This window comes from Anopheles funestus, chromosome 2RL, assembly GCF_943734845.2.
Source record: "Anopheles funestus chromosome 2RL, idAnoFuneDA-416_04, whole genome shotgun sequence".
Lineage (NCBI taxonomy): Eukaryota > Metazoa > Arthropoda > Insecta > Diptera > Culicidae > Anopheles > Anopheles funestus.
In genome coordinates this window covers 5,827,524-5,844,968 of record NC_064598.1, presented here as the reverse complement: position 1 = coordinate 5,844,968, position 17,445 = coordinate 5,827,524, and the positions used below count along the sequence as shown (strand labels likewise).

Below are 17,445 nucleotides of genomic sequence, written 5' to 3'. Positions count from 1 at the left end.
ACCGTTTAGGAAAAGTATCACAAACGGCTTATCTTCAGCGTTACGAACGTACCGAAAACTGATCCGATTCGAACAACATTGTTCGCTGGAAGACCTTCTATCGCCACCGTCGGTTTACTGTTTGGGTTTAGGCTCACGTTCGACTACATGAAGCATTAGCAAGTTGGTTCACGATTGGGTTTAAAGCGGAGAAGCGATGTGGGGAGTAATAAACCATGCTTACGGGTGTTATTTTACACTCAGCACACTACCCTCGCGGCTCGAATGTTGAAAAGCTTCATCACAAGCAGCTCGAATGACTTAGTTGCGTACAGTGAGGTTCACTTTTCAACGTGCATGAGGCTGGGCGTGAGAAAGTGTCACCTAAATGGTTCAAAAACTATCACAATGAATCTACTTTATATCGGTTCTGGATACACCGCTTGTCTGGAAATAGCTTCGGAAAGACACAGAACTCATTCTAGGGTTCTTTGATTCCTGAAAGAAACATTGAAGAATTATTGCTGGTTGAGTGATTATTCGATGTCATTCTCATCACATCATCTCACAGTACAAATCCCAAACCAAAACTTCATTATATTCAGGATTATAATTCTAAAGAAAAAAACCTGAAGTTTTCAATAGAAGCAATAGCATCCTTATACCACCAATATCTTTTTAACATTAACTAACGACCACGATAACTCTATGTTACTTTCCCTGTTTTAACCGACCTTCTAATCAATGTTGCGACGAAAACATTAGCTCCTTGCCGCACCCTCGCTTTCAGCCACATTTCGCCCTGTGTCTTCACATGAGTTGATGTTTTAAATTACCAACACCCGTAAAGAATGCGGGCTCCCGGACATTCAATTTCGATACGCCACGGCGAAGGGGTGCCGTTGAGGGTTTTCCTTTTCAATTTCCTCAGCTTTCCCATCGACAGTTTACCATTCCCTGTTTAGACAGTGTTTAGACCGGTCCAGACGGCGACCGTCCGAGGTTCGCCTGGACAACGCCCACCAAAACTGCGGGCTTGCGTGAGGCGTCCTTGCATGCGAGGTACTTTGTGTAGTAAAATTAAAAAGTTTAAAAACGAAAAATACACCTTTAACGATAGATGCCGTTCGGCAGAGGACGCTCGGCTTGAAAAAAAGTTCGTTACTTCAGGTGATTTTTGTTGTGTTTTGCCTATTTTTTATTCGAACACCGTCGTCCGTTGGAGCGGACGATGGTTTGCAGCTGAGCATATTACAGGTAAGGGAGAGTTCGTAAAACAAAACAGATGAATTAAATGGGCGCCATAGTACAGGCAGGAAGGTTTCGATAACTCATGTACGGTGCACATGCATGCATGCGTGCAATCGGGTGGGGATAGTTTCGTTGGAACTATATCGAATAAAAAAAGCAAAGGGAGAAAGAATAAGAGCGAAACAAGAAACAAAAAAACGCACCACTTTGACCTGCCCTTGCGCATGAATGGAACGGGACTCGAACGGTGTGTGTTTGTCCGTTGGCGGTCAAGTGGTTTTTCGCTGTAGTAAAGGGAAAGAAACTGAAACACCGAAACCGAAATGGAGTGAAGCCTGCACTCATACACGTATGCCGGATTGTGTCCCCGATCGCTTAGCATATATGCAGCGCGGCAGTACGATGCGCGTGGGTAGTTGCCCAACCGAAGGTACCACAAATCAACCCCGGGCCGTTCGAACGCCAAGCCTGACTTGGGGCGCATTATGCTGGCTTCAGCAGTTGGTGACGTCGATTGCTGGTAGGTACTGGTGCCCTCTCTTCCACACCCCCCTCACCCCCTTTCAACCATTCCACAAACCTTGAGATTTGTGGTCCACAACCTTACGTTGTTGCGACACTGGAGTGTCAAAGGCGGCGTCATAAAAAAAACCGGGTCTACCCTTTGCCTTCTCTCAGCACAACCCAAAACCACCCCCTGCACCCCTTTTGCCACCACCCTCTTATGGCTGGATCGTTTCGCGGTCGGAATCGACATATTTATGGCTCCGATCTCCGCTTCCGCTACCCGGTAAGCCGCCCGGCAAATGTAACGGCACGTACTCGGCGCCGCTGTACATATACGTAGTGAGACACCAACACCAGCGCAACACCGAGCATAAGTCAGAAAAGAGACAGAACGCACGGTAAGGCAACATAAACCGCTTCCCGGCATGCACGGTTGTATGGGTTGGGAAGAATTCCAACGTTGCGAACCGCTCGCATACAACCGCAAGTGCCGGAACATCTGCTACCGTTGGACGGTTTGTCGATGGCTGTATCCTTGTTAGGTCTACCCGCTCGAGATCGTCCAGTGACCCGAAACCGGAAAGACACCATTCGTAAACCATCATCATTCAACTTCCGGTGAAAATTGGTCGATTGAAAATATGGAAACCCACTCATCCACGCCTACGTTTGCGATCTTCACGGACTGAGTGATGGGAACTCAGCAGGATGCATGATCGACGGAATGCGGAATGCGTACCGGACTGGTTGTGTGTGTGTGTAGGAAAATGCATATGCTGCTGTGTGTGTGTGTTTTGTTTGAATATGTCTATCTTTTTTATGCTCTTGTCTTTTGTCTCTTCATGCCTTATGCTTTCTCGCCCTTGCGGGTCACTCACACTATGGAAAAGTGGCGGTCGTTTAAAACATACCCTTAAAAAAGATTATAAAAAAGGAAAATTGTATCATTTCCTAAGCATGTAGCGAATATAAAAAAATGGTTTTTACTCTACCGTTCGTTGGCCTAATTCTTTGCGAAAGTTTAATGTCTTTCGCATTGCTACAATAGATCAATGATATTTTAAAATCGTAATTAAATTTGTTTGTTCTTTGATTCTTAACTTAACCCAAAGCCTAATTGAATCTCGCCTAACGTAGCGATTACCAATTTCTAACAGGCTTGTCAATTTGGCAAATCTGCATGCATTTTGTTTGATCACTAGTGACGGAGAATGAGAAAGCATGTCGATTTGTCAAATTGAGAAAGCTGTTAGAGTTTGGTAATCGCTGTTTAAATATGCCTGAGCAAATGATAATACTTATCTTGCATATTAGGTACATATATCTTTACAACTAACTATGTTTCGGTAAGAATTTCTGTTTGCAACAAATTCGCATTAAAATAAATCAATTTTTAAACGTTTTCCAAATTCTTAAAAAAAGCTAAGGCTATAGCTTAGGAAATTTTCAAGTTTTTAGATTTTTTTTTATTTTTTTATATTTTTTTTTATTTTTTTTTGTTTAAAGCATTATTTGAGTGATAAGAAACTTATTCAACCAATTCGCATTAAAATAAATCATTTTTTAAAATTTTGCTAAATGTCCCAAAAAAAAGTTAAGGCTATAGCCTTAGGAAATTTTCCAATTTTTCAGATTTTTTTATTTTTTTCTTATTTTTTATGCATTCTTCTATTTAAAGCATTATTTGAGTGAAAAGAAACTTATTGCAACAAATTCGCATTAAAATATATCATATTTATAAATTTTGCTAAATTGGTGAAAAATGAGGAAAATTTTACAATTTCTCAAACACGGTATGGAACTTCGTTCCTCGAATAATTTCTGGCACAGACATCTTAGGGCATGGCCGTCCAAGAAGAAAATGTAGCCATTGGTGCCATCTATCGACCACAGGTTAAAGATTGAGGATCTGTTAGATACCGACCGAGTTATAGGCAAAACTTGATGCAAAAATGAGCCTTAAGAAAATTTTCAATTTTTTTATTTTTTTTATAATTTTTTATTCTTTTTTTGTTTAAAACATTATTTGAGTGAAAAGAAACTTATTTGAACCAATTGGCATTAAAAAAAATCAATTTAATTTTTTTTTGCAAAATTTCCCAAAAAAAACTTAAGGGGTAAGCCTTATGAAATTTTCGAGTTGAAAATTTTTTTAAAATTTTTTCTGATTTTTTATTCTTTTTTTTATTTAAAGCATTATTTGAGTGAAAAAAAACTTATTTCAACCGATTGGCATTAAAATAAGCCAATTTAATTTTTTTTGCAAAATTTCCCAAAAAAAACTTAAGGGGTAAGCCTTATGAAATTTTCGAGTTGAAATTTTTTTTTAAATTTTTTTCTGATTTTTTATTCTTTTTTTAATTTAAAGCATTATTTGAGTGAAAAGAAACTTATTTCAACCAGTTGGCATTAAAATAAATCAATTTATAAATTTAGATTAATTTTCCAATAAAGGCCAAGGCTTTAGCCTTAGGAGATTGCCAAATTTAAAGATTTTTTTTTTGGGAAATGTCGCAATGTTCGCAAAATTCTTCTAAATCGCGTTCGCAAACGCAACAATTCCTAAGCGTTTAGTGACGGAGTAACATACAATTTATCCGGCAACAGTCCTACTGTGCACGCATAATTAAAAATCGCGTGAGCGACCAACATACTCGAGCCGTGAGTGCTTTTCGTCCAGTTGCTCAGAACACGCTAACCGGGTAGGACGCTCGTCTTTGCGTCGTTCCACAAAACGTCTAAGCTTGCGCGTAGCATGCATTTCCGGCCCTTACGAACTTCGCTGTGATCCTTCCAGTGGATAGCGGCCCTAGCTTTACTTTCACGGAACCAGTGTCGGGGGGCAGGTACATAGCAAAAATCTTCCCACGCCCGAGTGCGTTGTTTCAGTGAGCGGATCGGTGTCCAGTGCAGCATGCCGTAATGTCAATTTCTTCCCTTCTCATTCGCATTCCAATGCGCAAAGTGCTGCTATTGATGCTGAAGATGGTGATCTTTGGGAAGTGAAGTGGTATTGGTTGTTGTTTTAGCCAAGAAAAGCGCCGTGCGCTACGAAGATCGAAGAAGAAAATTAATTGAAAGCCAAACCTGTGTCCAAGAAGTCATTGACGAGTAGGTTTGTGTATCGGTGCTCTGTGTGTTTGAGTGTATGTGAGAGAGATAGTTTGATCGCGTTTATGTTGTGTTGGCCAGTAGGTATAGTGTGTGTGTGCATTGTTTCAACATCGACCACCCAGGTGAAAACAACATGAAGCAAAATGCCGTTCGTGAAGCGTATCGTAACCCCAAAGTACATCGCCCGCTCGTCCAAGTTGGCATTGCAGCCGTACGCGGCCGCCCCGACCATCCCGGTAGCGGACAATGAGTTCGAAGCGCTGACCAACGTCACGCTCAGCAACGCCCTTCGTCAGCTCGCTTCACTCGTGTTCATCTCGAACCAGATCTTCACCGAACTGCACGAGGAGCTGTCCAGCGTTAATGAGCGGTCACTGGGCATTAAGCAGCGTATCGACCGGCTGTCTCAGAAGGTGGAACAGTTCGATCCGAAGCAAGTCACAGTCCGTAAGTACATCTGGTTTGTTCTTCCAGTACCATTCGCCCCCAGAACTCCCATCAACTCCATTAGGTTCCGGGTTTGGAGGAGCTGTAACTGAAGATTACAGTGTCCGAACATGCTTAATCAAATTGGCTTAGGCATCTCTCCCCTTCCGTGCGACTCTATAGGCGCACACATGTGTATGGTTTAAATCAATAACCCATTAACTCCATCTGTGGAGATCCAGACGCAAACCAGATCCCCCGGGCAACGAGAAGTTCGCGGTATGCTACTTAAAGCCATTTGCTTTCCGGCTGGGTTCTGGGCCCTGTGATTTTTCTCTGTTCCGCTTTCCTTACTTCATGCATTTACATGGTGGTGAAAGAAAATCTCCAACATCCCAATAATAGTTGAAGCCCATACAACTGAACTGAGCTGAGATTATGTGACGTAATGTTAAAATCCCGACACTGCCGCTTGCCCTCAGCCATCAGGAGGTTCCCAGCAGCAGAGCAAATAAAAGTGCCGGAAGAGAAAAGCAGATAGCGCGGCTTCTTCCTTCGGACGAGCCCCTTTTTTAGGGTACTCTGGCACACGAAGGGAGCGAGAGCGCATTGCCCAGAATGCATCGTTGGCATCTTAAAAACCTTGTATCGGGGGTTTTGACGTCGGGAATAGCAACAGCAGCAGCTGCTGCTGCTCGTTGTTTGCAGCATCTTTACGAGCGCCTGCTGTTGGCTGCCTGTCGCTGTTACGAGCGGTCCACAGTTGTCACCGGAGCATTCCCATTTGCGACCGTTTTTCGGTGAACGCCGTCATTTCCCGTCGTCTGTGCTCACTAGTTCAAAATCATTACCAACGATGGTCGTGCGTCTTGCAAGCGTGCCCTGACTGTGCCCTTTGGAAACGAGGGAAGAAACGATCGTCTTCATCGTTGTACGTTTCTTTGGAATGCCCTGCTCAAACTGATCGTGGGTTGCCGGGCGGTGGGAAGAGGTAGGCCTGCTGGGTCGCCAGGCAATGATGCTTGAGTCGGTTGGTTGGTTTGCTCGGGATGGGATTGGAAAAAGCAGCAAACGCGTACATGAGTCGGTGCGCGCAACTCGTTTTGCTTCTACGGAGCGCTCTACCTGTATTGGTGTATGTTTGATGTGAACCCTTCGCACACCTTTACCGGAGCATGGTTGATGCTGGACACACCAATACGATGCCAAAACAAAACACGCGTGTTTGGGTCGCGCAAAACCCGTCCATCACTCGGTATCGGCGTTAAATCTTGCGCTAGAGCGCTGATGCTGCTGGCAGGGGTGTAGAAACCTGTTCTTCGATCAACTTGCAATGGGTGAACGAACAGCTCTCGTCGCACTTAATCCAACTCGCGGTACAATAGTGCAATTCGTTTTCGTGTGTTTAAAAATCTCTTTCGACGGTTATAGTGGGACACGGTGGGACGGAAACGTAAATGACTGACTATCCCTTTGAGGATAATTTATTGAGTCACAGTTTGCCAGCAAGTAAAGCCATAAGACAGTCGCTAGAGATCGGAGAGATCCCAATAAAGAGACCAAAATAAAAGTAATAAAGAGCACCGTTCAACTTGCGACGTCAATCTAAAGCAAAATGATTGTTAAAGCACAATTAACACAAATTGTAAGTTGGAAATGTTCTAGCAATTAACATTACTAGTAAGGTTTTACTTAGACTACATAACATTACACATTTTTTAACAATGCTTTGACAACAATGATAAGTTGGAGTCAATCACGCTAACTTTTGCTACAAGTAGGTCGATCAATATAAGACATAATCCCTGTGTGCGTGATGCAATAGATTCAACAATTCGCCAGTTGATTATGAATTACTGCTGATAAACAACTATTGGAAACGTAATAAATTACCGATTAACATTAAAACGACAAAGAGTTTAAGTGTTACTTTATAAACAATTTGAGAGACGGATTCCTCAATTCCTTGAATCGTTTGACACCTCTGAAACGGTGCGGTGTATCAGTTCTCTTCTTGCATTCTTAACCATTCCATCCATACCGTGGCACTACCTGGCAATCATCATCACCATGCCGACCGGTACGGATCGTTCCCATAAAGCGCACAGGCATTATTTGAAAAACCCATGGCAACCCCATGGGCAACCGTACCGTATTCATTTGCCAACCTACCCTTCCCAAAACCTCTGACAGATGGTCGGTCGCTCATGAGCCTGTAATGCTGTGCCGTTCTCTGCGCCGCACGTTTTCTTTCTCCCTCCAGCCGGTGGCCCTTTCCGGGGCCGGTGTTTTTAGGTCGAAAAGAAATCTTCCGTTTGTTATTTAAATCGAGAGCAACACAAAAACGTACCTAACATGACCACCAAACGATCGTGTAGCACGATTATTATGAATGCCGTGCATGGTCAGGACTTCCGCTGAGCCGCTTGAGTCGCTTTAGACCATTCAGACCATTTAATATCGCTCTCTCACTGTGAGATGTTTCACGCGCGTATGTGTTTTTGTATGTTGTCACAATCGCTTTATTTTGCTTCGCTTTTGATGATCATCATCGTCTCCGCCTGGCAAACTTTCGGAGCGGAAGTGAAATTAAATTTGACATTGCCATTTGCCATCTGACGAGACAACAATGGATTCGCTAACAATACAACCGTAACACCATCTTCTTTGGGCCCACACACACACACAAACGTATTCACACTGGCAGCCGGGCAGTTTTATCCCGTGCCCCGTGGCTTGTGGTGTGAAGATCCAGGTGTGGAAAACGGTGACGATGGTAATGGCGGTGCATGTTGCACTAATTTTCAATTATGTTACGTCCAACAAAACGGCCAGCTTATCAAAAGCGGTACACACGCAAAGTTGGTCCCCTAATTTACACATTCCAAACGGTTGTATTTTTAAGCTCCCGAGCAAGTAGTTTTGGGCCGGGTCTCTATCTAATCAACTGCCACCGGTTTCCGTGTCAAGGGCTGCCAGGGGAACCAGCGTGTAGCTATTTAGAGCAGCACCGGCATTAATTATCAGCATGGCGTAAAACAATCCAACCAGCGGGTACACTTCCCGACCTCGTCGAGCATTGTAAGACCTCCCCGGACAAAAGTAAAAGCGAATTAGCATCGGATACCGAAAGGGGAATGGAATTGCGTACGTCTCGGTTTCAGCCTCAGCGGTTACGTGAGAAATCTGCTGCTTCAATCTCTCTAGCCGGGGCTCGTTCGGGGTCTCGTTAGGTATAATTTGTCCACATCAGCAAGATACACTCGTGGTCACCTCGTGCGTTGGCGCACACTAATTTGCTTTCGCTTGCCGCTTCGATAATTTTCCTTCTTCACGCCTTTTAATTATGGTGCTTCTTCTACTCTATCTTCCCAGCGGAAAGTGACCTCGATACGTTCGTGCAAATTAAGGACCACTACACGACGAAGTACCATGTGGACACGGCACTGTTCACCGTGGCTAGCCGGTCCGAAACGGTGCGGGAGCTGTACGAAGCGGCCGCCAAAACGCCCGTCGCAACGATCGCCGAGATGGACCGCATCATGGGCAATATTGCCGGAAACAGCACGGAAGCGTTCATCTGCACCCCGGTGTTAAGTCGGCAGCGGCGCAACGCCCGAGCCCACAATGTCGACATGGACATCGAAGTCAGTCTGGTATGTATCACATTACCGGTGTAAACCATTCTTCCCTTACGTATGTCTGTGTGTGTGTATTCATCTCTAGCGAAGGTCTTCATTAGAGCCAACCGGTAATGAGGCCGGAATCAGGGTCATGTCCGGAATCAAAGCATACCGCGCAAGATGGCGATTGGTGGTAGACCTACACTTTCTGACCACAAAAACCGTATTTACTTACGAGCGGTGTACGATCCCTTTTTCATCATTCTTGACTTTTTGTGTATACCTATGTCTCTGCTCTAAGTTCGGCAATTCGATAGCCATCATAGCCCCGACACCTGCGGAAGGGTCCGGCCCCCTACGCAAGGCAGGCACGGTACAATCTAATCTGTATCAGTGCTGTTGTTGATTGATGTTACCTCCCCGATGCACACGGTGAACTACATCGGACGAATGGTGGAATGGGTTGTGGTGTCGCTATCGATAGACAAACATGCTTGACCAAGTGCTGTGCAAACAGTTGGGAGACGATTGGGAGACGTTTGTTTGATTTGCCATTGACTAGCGTGTTTGGCTATCACTTTGCATCTTGAAATGTATATGCACCTTCTCTTTTGTCTGCCCCGTTTCGATGGGCAATTTACAAAATAGCATGTCATGTCATTACTTCATGTTACAATGTTTTGAAAAACTACTGATTATACTAACGACTCTTGGTACGCAACTTTTACGCATTACATCGCTAGGCCCGTCTTTACTACGTTCGATTGCTTCCCATGCATGACGGAGCGTCTGAGAATATACGATCAATAGTTATAGGATATCTAAATATTCTTTACAGGATGTCCAACAGATTATTTTGAAATTTCTTCGTATAACAGTTCCTAAGCATTTAACGGATAACTGATGTCTTTGTTCCTATTACTTGCTTCAAGTGCTAGCATTCAACAACTCAGTTAGTGATGACTAGTTATCTTGGTGCAAAATGCACTTATACAATGACTATCTATCGAGTTGATTGTTTGCTATTCTTGGAGCGGATTAAACTGTTTTGATAATGTTTTCTAATAGATTGGAAGGAAGTTCGGTCCTTGACTGCAATGTTTTCTTCACGATATCATTGAATTTTTCACAACTTTTGCGCAACTCATTTCTGACAAGGTGCTAGCCCTGTTACATTTCTTGTTGGAACTTCATCTATGAATACGATATTACGTGGTACCGTACCCTGGTACACAAGACTGGCTATCCTGCTAAGGATAAAAATAAGATCAAGGAAAGCCGGATATAGACCCCTTGAGATTGTAGTCAATGTTAATCTCTACAACGGAGGAAGTTCATGCAATTTCAAGACCACCGTTCGTTTCCTGATCTACGGTGATCTAAACCGAACACCAAATTACAAGATCTTATTATCACTCCTGAATACACACATTAACCTTGTCTAGCATACAGTGTGGGAATATTGGTAATATTTTCATATATTCACGTAATTATTCGAACCTTTAATTCTACAGCCTACCGCCGTACAGGATCTACGCAAGTGGACGTCGTCGGAGGCAATCGGAGACGTCACTACCGGTGTTGCGTGCTCTGCTAAGATAGCGTCCAACAGTACTACTAACAATTCCGTCCTACCGAACATAACCGAATCATGTACGACACCGTCCGATCTGACCGATGCACCGACCACTTCCAACATGGCCGACGAAACGGATATCGATGCCATCACGACACTGGCAGAAACGGTCACCAGTAGCGGCAGTGGGGATGATCGTGTCGATCACCTGCTGCCATCCCCAGCAGAGCAATGCCGTGTTTTGGCCTCCAAGTATGTGTTTACCTGTTCAATGTTCCACGAGAGAACACCTACATCCATTTCCTGTTTATATTACTCTCCCCCGACTCAGGTTCCCAGCGGAAACGATAAAAATCGATACCTCCGGACGGGCTTTCGATCGTATGTCGTCGACACGGAAGTCACTGGTGTGCTATACGACGACACGCGGCAAGAAGGACGATACCAAGCCAGAAGAGGATACGGTTAGGCGGCGATCCCGGTTGCGACGACCACGGGGCAAAAGACGCAACACGATTGCCAGTTCGGATCAGCGGGAAATTGCGGAGGTTATCAACAAGGGGTACGGTGCTCAATTCCACTCTCAACCGAACGATCAAGACCTTTTCTCATCTATTGCCTTTATCATGTTCATACACAATGTTTCTAATTTATCGCGCAATCGAACTTATTCGATTCTATCGTTGTTGTGTATTCTGTAAAGTTTGCGCCTTTGTTTGTGTGATCATCTGATGTTGTTTGTTGCTGTATTTTGTTAAGTGTTGCATTTTAACAAAACTTTTTGCATTTAACTCAGCATTCTTGACCGTTGGCATTGCGCTGTAGCATTTAATACTTCTTCAGCATTATGGGATAAGTGTATAAATGTAAACAAACAAAAACGTACATCCCTTCAGACGCGCCCCGCCCATAATGCTGAAGGGCAATCGCTGTTTTAAACAATTTCACTACTTTTGATTATGTATTTATTCACAGTGAACCAGACAGCGGTGCCGCAGACGAGCATGCGGTGTGCGATTTCGGTGAACTAATGCCAGCCATTCGCAGCAAGTCGGGCGATCTGTTGCGCAAGGAACCGTCCTTCTCGGCCGAGTGGGCCAAGAGCTTCAACAAGATGTCCCACTTCAACTCGCTCAAGCAGTGGGGCATGAACCGGCTGCGGATGATCAACCGCGAGCCGGCGAGCCACCGCGACAAGGATCAGGACATTGACGATTTCAATATCCACGATACCACACTCGCGCGTCAACCCAGCATCGGTGGTAGCCGGCGCCGGGGCACCGACAGGGAGAAACGCCTTTCGCACGATCGAAAGCCGTCTTACTCATCGTCGGAACGCAGCTCGACCGGCATCCTTGGCGGCACGACCTACCTGCCCGCCTCGATCAACCCGGTAAAGTTGAGGGAAACGTCCACGATACGGCGACAGCGCCGTACAGCGCTTGGAAATAGGGACGAGCCGCACTCGTCGAGCGGTAATTGGAGTGCAAGCTCCGAGTCGGGCAGGACCTCGATCGGAAGTGAGATCACGACTACAAACACGCATCCCAAATCGAGTGCTTCGAGCACCTCGTTGAACCATAGCAATCCGATCAGCTCGAGCGCACCGCCGAGCTCGATCGTCAGCAGACGGCGGTTCTTCAACACGTCGGCCTCAAGTAGCGTTACAAGCGAAGGTACGATCACGCCCGATCTGCAAACGTTTGATTATCACGATGAGGGCGGTGAGACTAGCTCAGTCTATTCGTGTGACACGGAGGGTTACTACACTTCGTTCCACGTTGATTCCGGATTGAAGACACTTAAGGAGGAAGAGCCCATGACGCCTCTGCAATCTACAACAGCTCTGTCCAGCATCACGTCCTTCTCGAGCTCCGGCAATACGACCGTAGTGTCTGATTACGACGTGTACGGTAAGGGATCAACGTCAACGACCACCAGTTCGGCAGGCACAATCTGTACGGTGCTGGCGGAAGGTGACAAGAACGTTAGTGCAAGTGCCTCCAATTTACCCAAAATCCCCGAGCGCAAGAGCTCACTAACGAAGCTGAACCGAAGCAACAGCACCGCCAGCAATGGGACACTGGAGCGGAGCTACTCAAGTAGTACGCTTGGTAGTACACTGGACAGTACCGGTACGATCAAACGGAACGGTGTACTCATCCAGAAAGAGGTACTAAAGATCCTGCGGCAGGAGAATAACAATCGTCTCGATGTGGCCGACGGAAATGCACCGAAGCTAACAACGCAAGAGCAACAGCAACCACCGAGTGGAACAGCGTCCAGTGCTGGAAACAGCAAGCTACCCCCTACTGCCGAACCAGAGCACTCCGAATCATCGGACGTGGAGTGCGTGGAGCGTACTGAAAGACTGAAAGTGAAGACAACCATTAACACAAGCCGCATTCCTTCCATGTGTATTATCACCCCGACAAACAGTGACGATGAGCAACAGCAGCAGCAACAGACTGGTACATCCGGTACGAAGACAATCCATAGCAAACCGGCCGACAAGGGTAGTGGCAACAAGCGACGACCCTCGCTAACCGAGTCTGCATCGTTTGAGTTGAAGAAACCGAAAGATTTCCGCAAACATTCGCTACTGCCACTGAACAACGTGTTCGATAGGATAAAAGGCGCATTGCCACATTTGAAAAAATCACCCACAAAGGAAGATTGTACCGGTGGGTTCTCCGCATCCAAGACGGTACCGGGATCGGTTGTACCGACGGAGGAGGGTGAGGGTGAATATGTCGAAATTGCAAAGGGTCGTAAAACCCCGAACGAGCTGACGGTGCGCCGTAATTTGGCCACGGTACTGTCCGGTAATTTGAACGAAGAAACGGAGTACGTTTCGCTCAATGAGCTGCCCTGTAATATAAAGTGTGAGAGCGCTAACTTCCTGGCGGTGGATGCGAGTAAGTGCGTGTCCGAGAGCGGTAACGATGGGGATGCCAGCACGCTGCAACAATCGGGTCAAGATGGCGCCGGAAGCAGTGTTTGTGGTACGTCCGGGAGCGGTACGCGACACGCTGCGCTGAAGGGTGCTGCGCGTGTGAAGCTGGATGCCAACGGACGAGTAATATTCTCATCTGACAGCTTGAAGCGACGGAAGGGTGCCCACACAACGTTCGCTCCCGGACCATGCGTAAAGGATGTGTCGTTACGCGAAGCGCAATGTAAACAACCGCTCGTCGTTGTACAGCATCCACAGCAGCAGCAGCAGAAGCAGTTTGCAGATGGCGATGGTGGTGGAACAGTGAGTACAACGAACCCAGTAGTAGCTGGTGGCAACGGTGCACCAGGAGCAGCAATAGCAGTAGCACGAGTGGCAACAGAAGTACTTCCGACGGTGCGACAACTAAAGCGTCCCCTTGTTTCCGCACGGTACGGTTCACCCCGAATCGGACCGTCGCCGTCTATCGGTTCCGGAGTGTTGTTGGAACCCCCGAAGAAAACACTGGTGGCAACGATTCTCCCCAACAGTGCCAAAAAGCAACCCATACAACCGCCACTCCGGCGGGAAGCCCGTGAACTTACCAGCATGCACTCCTTCTCCCCGTACGGCACTGACATGACTGATGCTGGTGCTGCATCGTACTACGGTGCTGCACCAATTGCAGCCTGTCAGGCGTCAAAGGGAGCATCAGCAGTAGGCCATGCAAAACTGTATCCCGAAGGTAAGCTGCCATTGCGCTTCCGTGTTCACGATTTTTAATGCACCACAGTAGCCTACGCACAGGTTGACCAACAGTGATGTGTCACGAAAAACGGGAAAACACACACACACCAGGGGATAAGTGTAGGAGAAACGAAAGCAAACACAGCAAACCGAGCGCCAAATTGCGTCGCTAATTTTTGTGTTTGTGTATTTACTTGCTTGCTTCCACTTTCGTTTTGTTTCGTTTTTATTAATGTGGTCAGTCTAACAAATCCATTTTGCCACAGCTACATGTAAGTGTACATAATCAGCTATTTAAAAAAAAACGCATTAACACGCTACACTATTGTTTTTAACGATGTTTTTTACACGAGTGAATTTCGGTAGCTTTACGTGACAAACAAACGAAAAAAACGCGACTTTTTCTCGTAGTCTTTTAAACGTTTACACAAGTATTCTTACTATGGTACAAATCGAATTTCCATATTTACGCGGGAGGCAGGTTTTACTTACTATTACACGCTATTAATTGCTTTTTACACAATAAACTTTGATAAAACAATGCTCGTGTTTTGTGTTTCGAAGTTAGCTAACACATTTTGCCATTGGATCAGCGACTAATTGATACGTTTGTGCCACGTGTGAGTTTCGCGAGTTTTGCCTTCTTTGCTATGGAACAGTACGGAACTATTTTGAGGACACGTTTGTATAGTAAATGTTTGAGTTTGTTTTTTGCTTCCTTTTTTCACTTCTCTTTCACGTTATACATTTTGGCACAAAATCTGAAAACGGTAGTTCATACACACGCACACACATAAAAGCACACACAGTAGTCAAAAACTCATCCTTCATCGGCACCGTACGAGCTCACCCGACCCGTCAGCTCACGTGAAGTAATTATGGTACCTCGAATCTACCGATTCTTTTTTGCAGGTGCTCACTCACTGGACCGTTCTAGCATTAGGAACTGGTATCCGGACACGCTAACCGTCCAACGGAATCTTGCCACGCGTCCGACCCGGCCGGACTATGCGCGAACATACCGAGCAGCAGGCGGGTTGCAGGATTACGAAGCACCGCGCGCACTGATGGCGGGAAGTTTCGCTAGTCCACCGGCCAGTCCACTAGTGCCAGACAAGCCCGATCCGAACAGTTTGTACGCGATTCCGAACAAACTGAAACCTTCGCCGCTGGCCGTCGGTAGAAGTGTCGTGCCGAAGCCGCTGGATCGTAGCCTACGGACGATACTGGCCGAGCAGAGCGAGCTGTCGCCAATCAAACCTTGCCAAACGAATCCGTTCCGTACGTCAACACCTTCGAAGGAGGATGACGTGCTCGGTCCAATGCACCATAAGCTGCTGTTGTCCACTTCCACCAACGTCCGCTCGTTGGGTAATTCGCCGGTACATTCGGGCCGTTCGACACCGCGCGAGATGCTCGAACCGCAGACACCACGGGGCAGACATAGCTGGGCATCGAACAGCGTGGAAGTGCCGAAGACGTGCTCCGATCGGCTCGGCACACCCAAAACAAGTCTGATGGATTTCAAGAAGCTACTGCTAGCTCACGGCACAAAGTCACACGCAACTCCCGGGTCGAAAATGTCTGCCGTAGAGCTGTTGAAGAAGAGCAAAGAAACGGTCGCAACGCGACCAAAGGAACAACCGAGCTCCTCTCCCGCGAGCAATATGGCGATCCTCGATATGTCCGCTTCGCCGAAAATGTACAGCTTCCGGCGAATAGCACAGCAAGGCGGATACGGAGGATCACCAACGAAGGGAGGCGGAGGCAAGGGTGGGGCAGCCCGGTCAAACTGGCGCTACAATAATATGCGCACGGGTGTCATCTCCACCGCCATACCGGAAGCGAACAGCGAGGAAGACATATTGCCCACGGATGGTAGGGGAGCGATCGAGAGGGAAAGCACCGTCCGTCCCGTTCTTGCGAAGGAATCGGAACCAGCGGAACGGAGAACGGAGCAGCACGAGGTGGACGAAACGATCAGTAGCTTTAAGGAGAACATTTTCCTCAAAGAGGACGAAAACAATTTCATGCGTGGTGAGATTCCACGTTTGGCCAAATCATTTGCCGGATTTTCTACATCCGATGGGCCACGCCACGCCATGGGCGGTAAGTTGGTGAAGGACATGAGTGCAAAACTAATTGCACGGGACCAAGGTGCCGTTGGGGACGATTTACAAGTCCCCGCAGGCAAGCAGACAATGGCTTCCGCCCTCGAGACGGCACTCTAAAACGGAAAGGAGACGAGAGGATGCTCGCAGCTTTCGGTTGGAAATGACCCCTCATCTTGACCTCAATACTATCCACCTTTCTCACAAAAAACGAAAAGGAAAATCTGCTTAGGTAGCTTAAATATGTGTACGCTGTTTCTCCTTTAAGCGCGTCAGAAGAAGAAGGGGATATTCTCATATTTATCCTTATTTATTCTAATTTATTTCACGTGTTTTTTGTTTAACTGTTGTTTTGATATTTATAGTGGCGCAGAACCGACCCCGAACCCCTTGTTTCGAGCTACATTTTAACAGGAAATTTTTCTTCCGTTTAGGATTGTTAAAAAAAAACTTTCTTTCGCTTTTACAAGTCTTTTTCTTTACACGGTAAGTCGAGGATTAGGAGAATTCGTATAAGGTTTCCCTCAAAAAAGGCTTAAGACTTTTAGCTTGAACTGTCCCACTTCAAGCGGTGATAGACAGCATCTCCATGGAGCAATAGAGCAATGATTTCGATAGGTCGTAGTAGAAAGTAAACTCTTGCTTATAAAATTGTGGTGAACGCATGCTTTGCTAGGGCAATGTGACGATAGCGATTAAACAATGTGCCCCGTATCTTGCTACGGTTCCAGTGCCGATTCAAAACTTCTTCATTTACCCAAAATCAATTCCATTTGTAGAGAGCTACACAAATTAGGGCTATAAAATATGGCATTACATATTCGATTGCTAAAAGAACAACAAAAAAGTATTAAATCTTGCAAAAGAGGCACGTGGAACTAAACATATTCGAATGTAGTTTCATATCAAGGCTATATAGCATTTAAGGCTTATCGTATGCATTTACAAATAATTGCTCTCCCGTTTAGGTTTGGTGTGGTTTGTCGCATTCCAGCAATGCGGCTGCGAAGGCAACCCCTTTTTAGGAACTAAAGTATGAAGATGGTTTTACAAACAGCTATCGATGAGTGTTCAGGAACATCATCCCCATTATATTGTTACATTATTGAATGAGACATATTTAAACAAAGCAATTCAAAATAAAGCATTGAAATATTTAGCAATTAATTACTGCAT

At 45.9% G+C, this 17,445-nt stretch overlaps 1 protein-coding gene across 1 annotated transcript; it reads left to right on the top strand.

Annotated features, from left to right (window-relative positions):
- Positions 1-4,402: 4,402 nt before the first annotated feature.
- On the top strand, positions 4,403-17,439 carry LOC125774824 (uncharacterized). The gene is made up of 6 exons (XM_049445096.1): positions 4,403-5,298; positions 8,653-8,933; positions 10,415-10,728; positions 10,808-11,038; positions 11,452-14,156; positions 15,071-17,439. The coding sequence occupies exons 1-6, from the start codon at positions 4,995-4,997 to the stop codon at positions 16,387-16,389; spliced, it is 5,154 nt and encodes a 1,717-aa protein (XP_049301053.1). The 5' UTR covers positions 4,403-4,994; the 3' UTR covers positions 16,390-17,439.
- Positions 17,440-17,445: the final 6 nt, after the last annotated feature.

Bases quoted from the DNA above. Each gene is read 5' to 3' on its own strand.
- LOC125774824 (XM_049445096.1), top strand. From the start codon at position 4,995: ATGCCGTTCGTGAAGCGTATCGTAACCCCAAAGTACATCGCCCGCTCG. The intron at 5,299-8,652 runs GTAAGTACATCT...CTATCTTCCCAG, and splicing joins TCCGAAGCAAGTCACAGTCC to CGGAAAGTGACCTCGATACG. The intron at 8,934-10,414 runs GTATGTATCACA...TTAATTCTACAG, and splicing joins TGGACATCGAAGTCAGTCTG to CCTACCGCCGTACAGGATCT.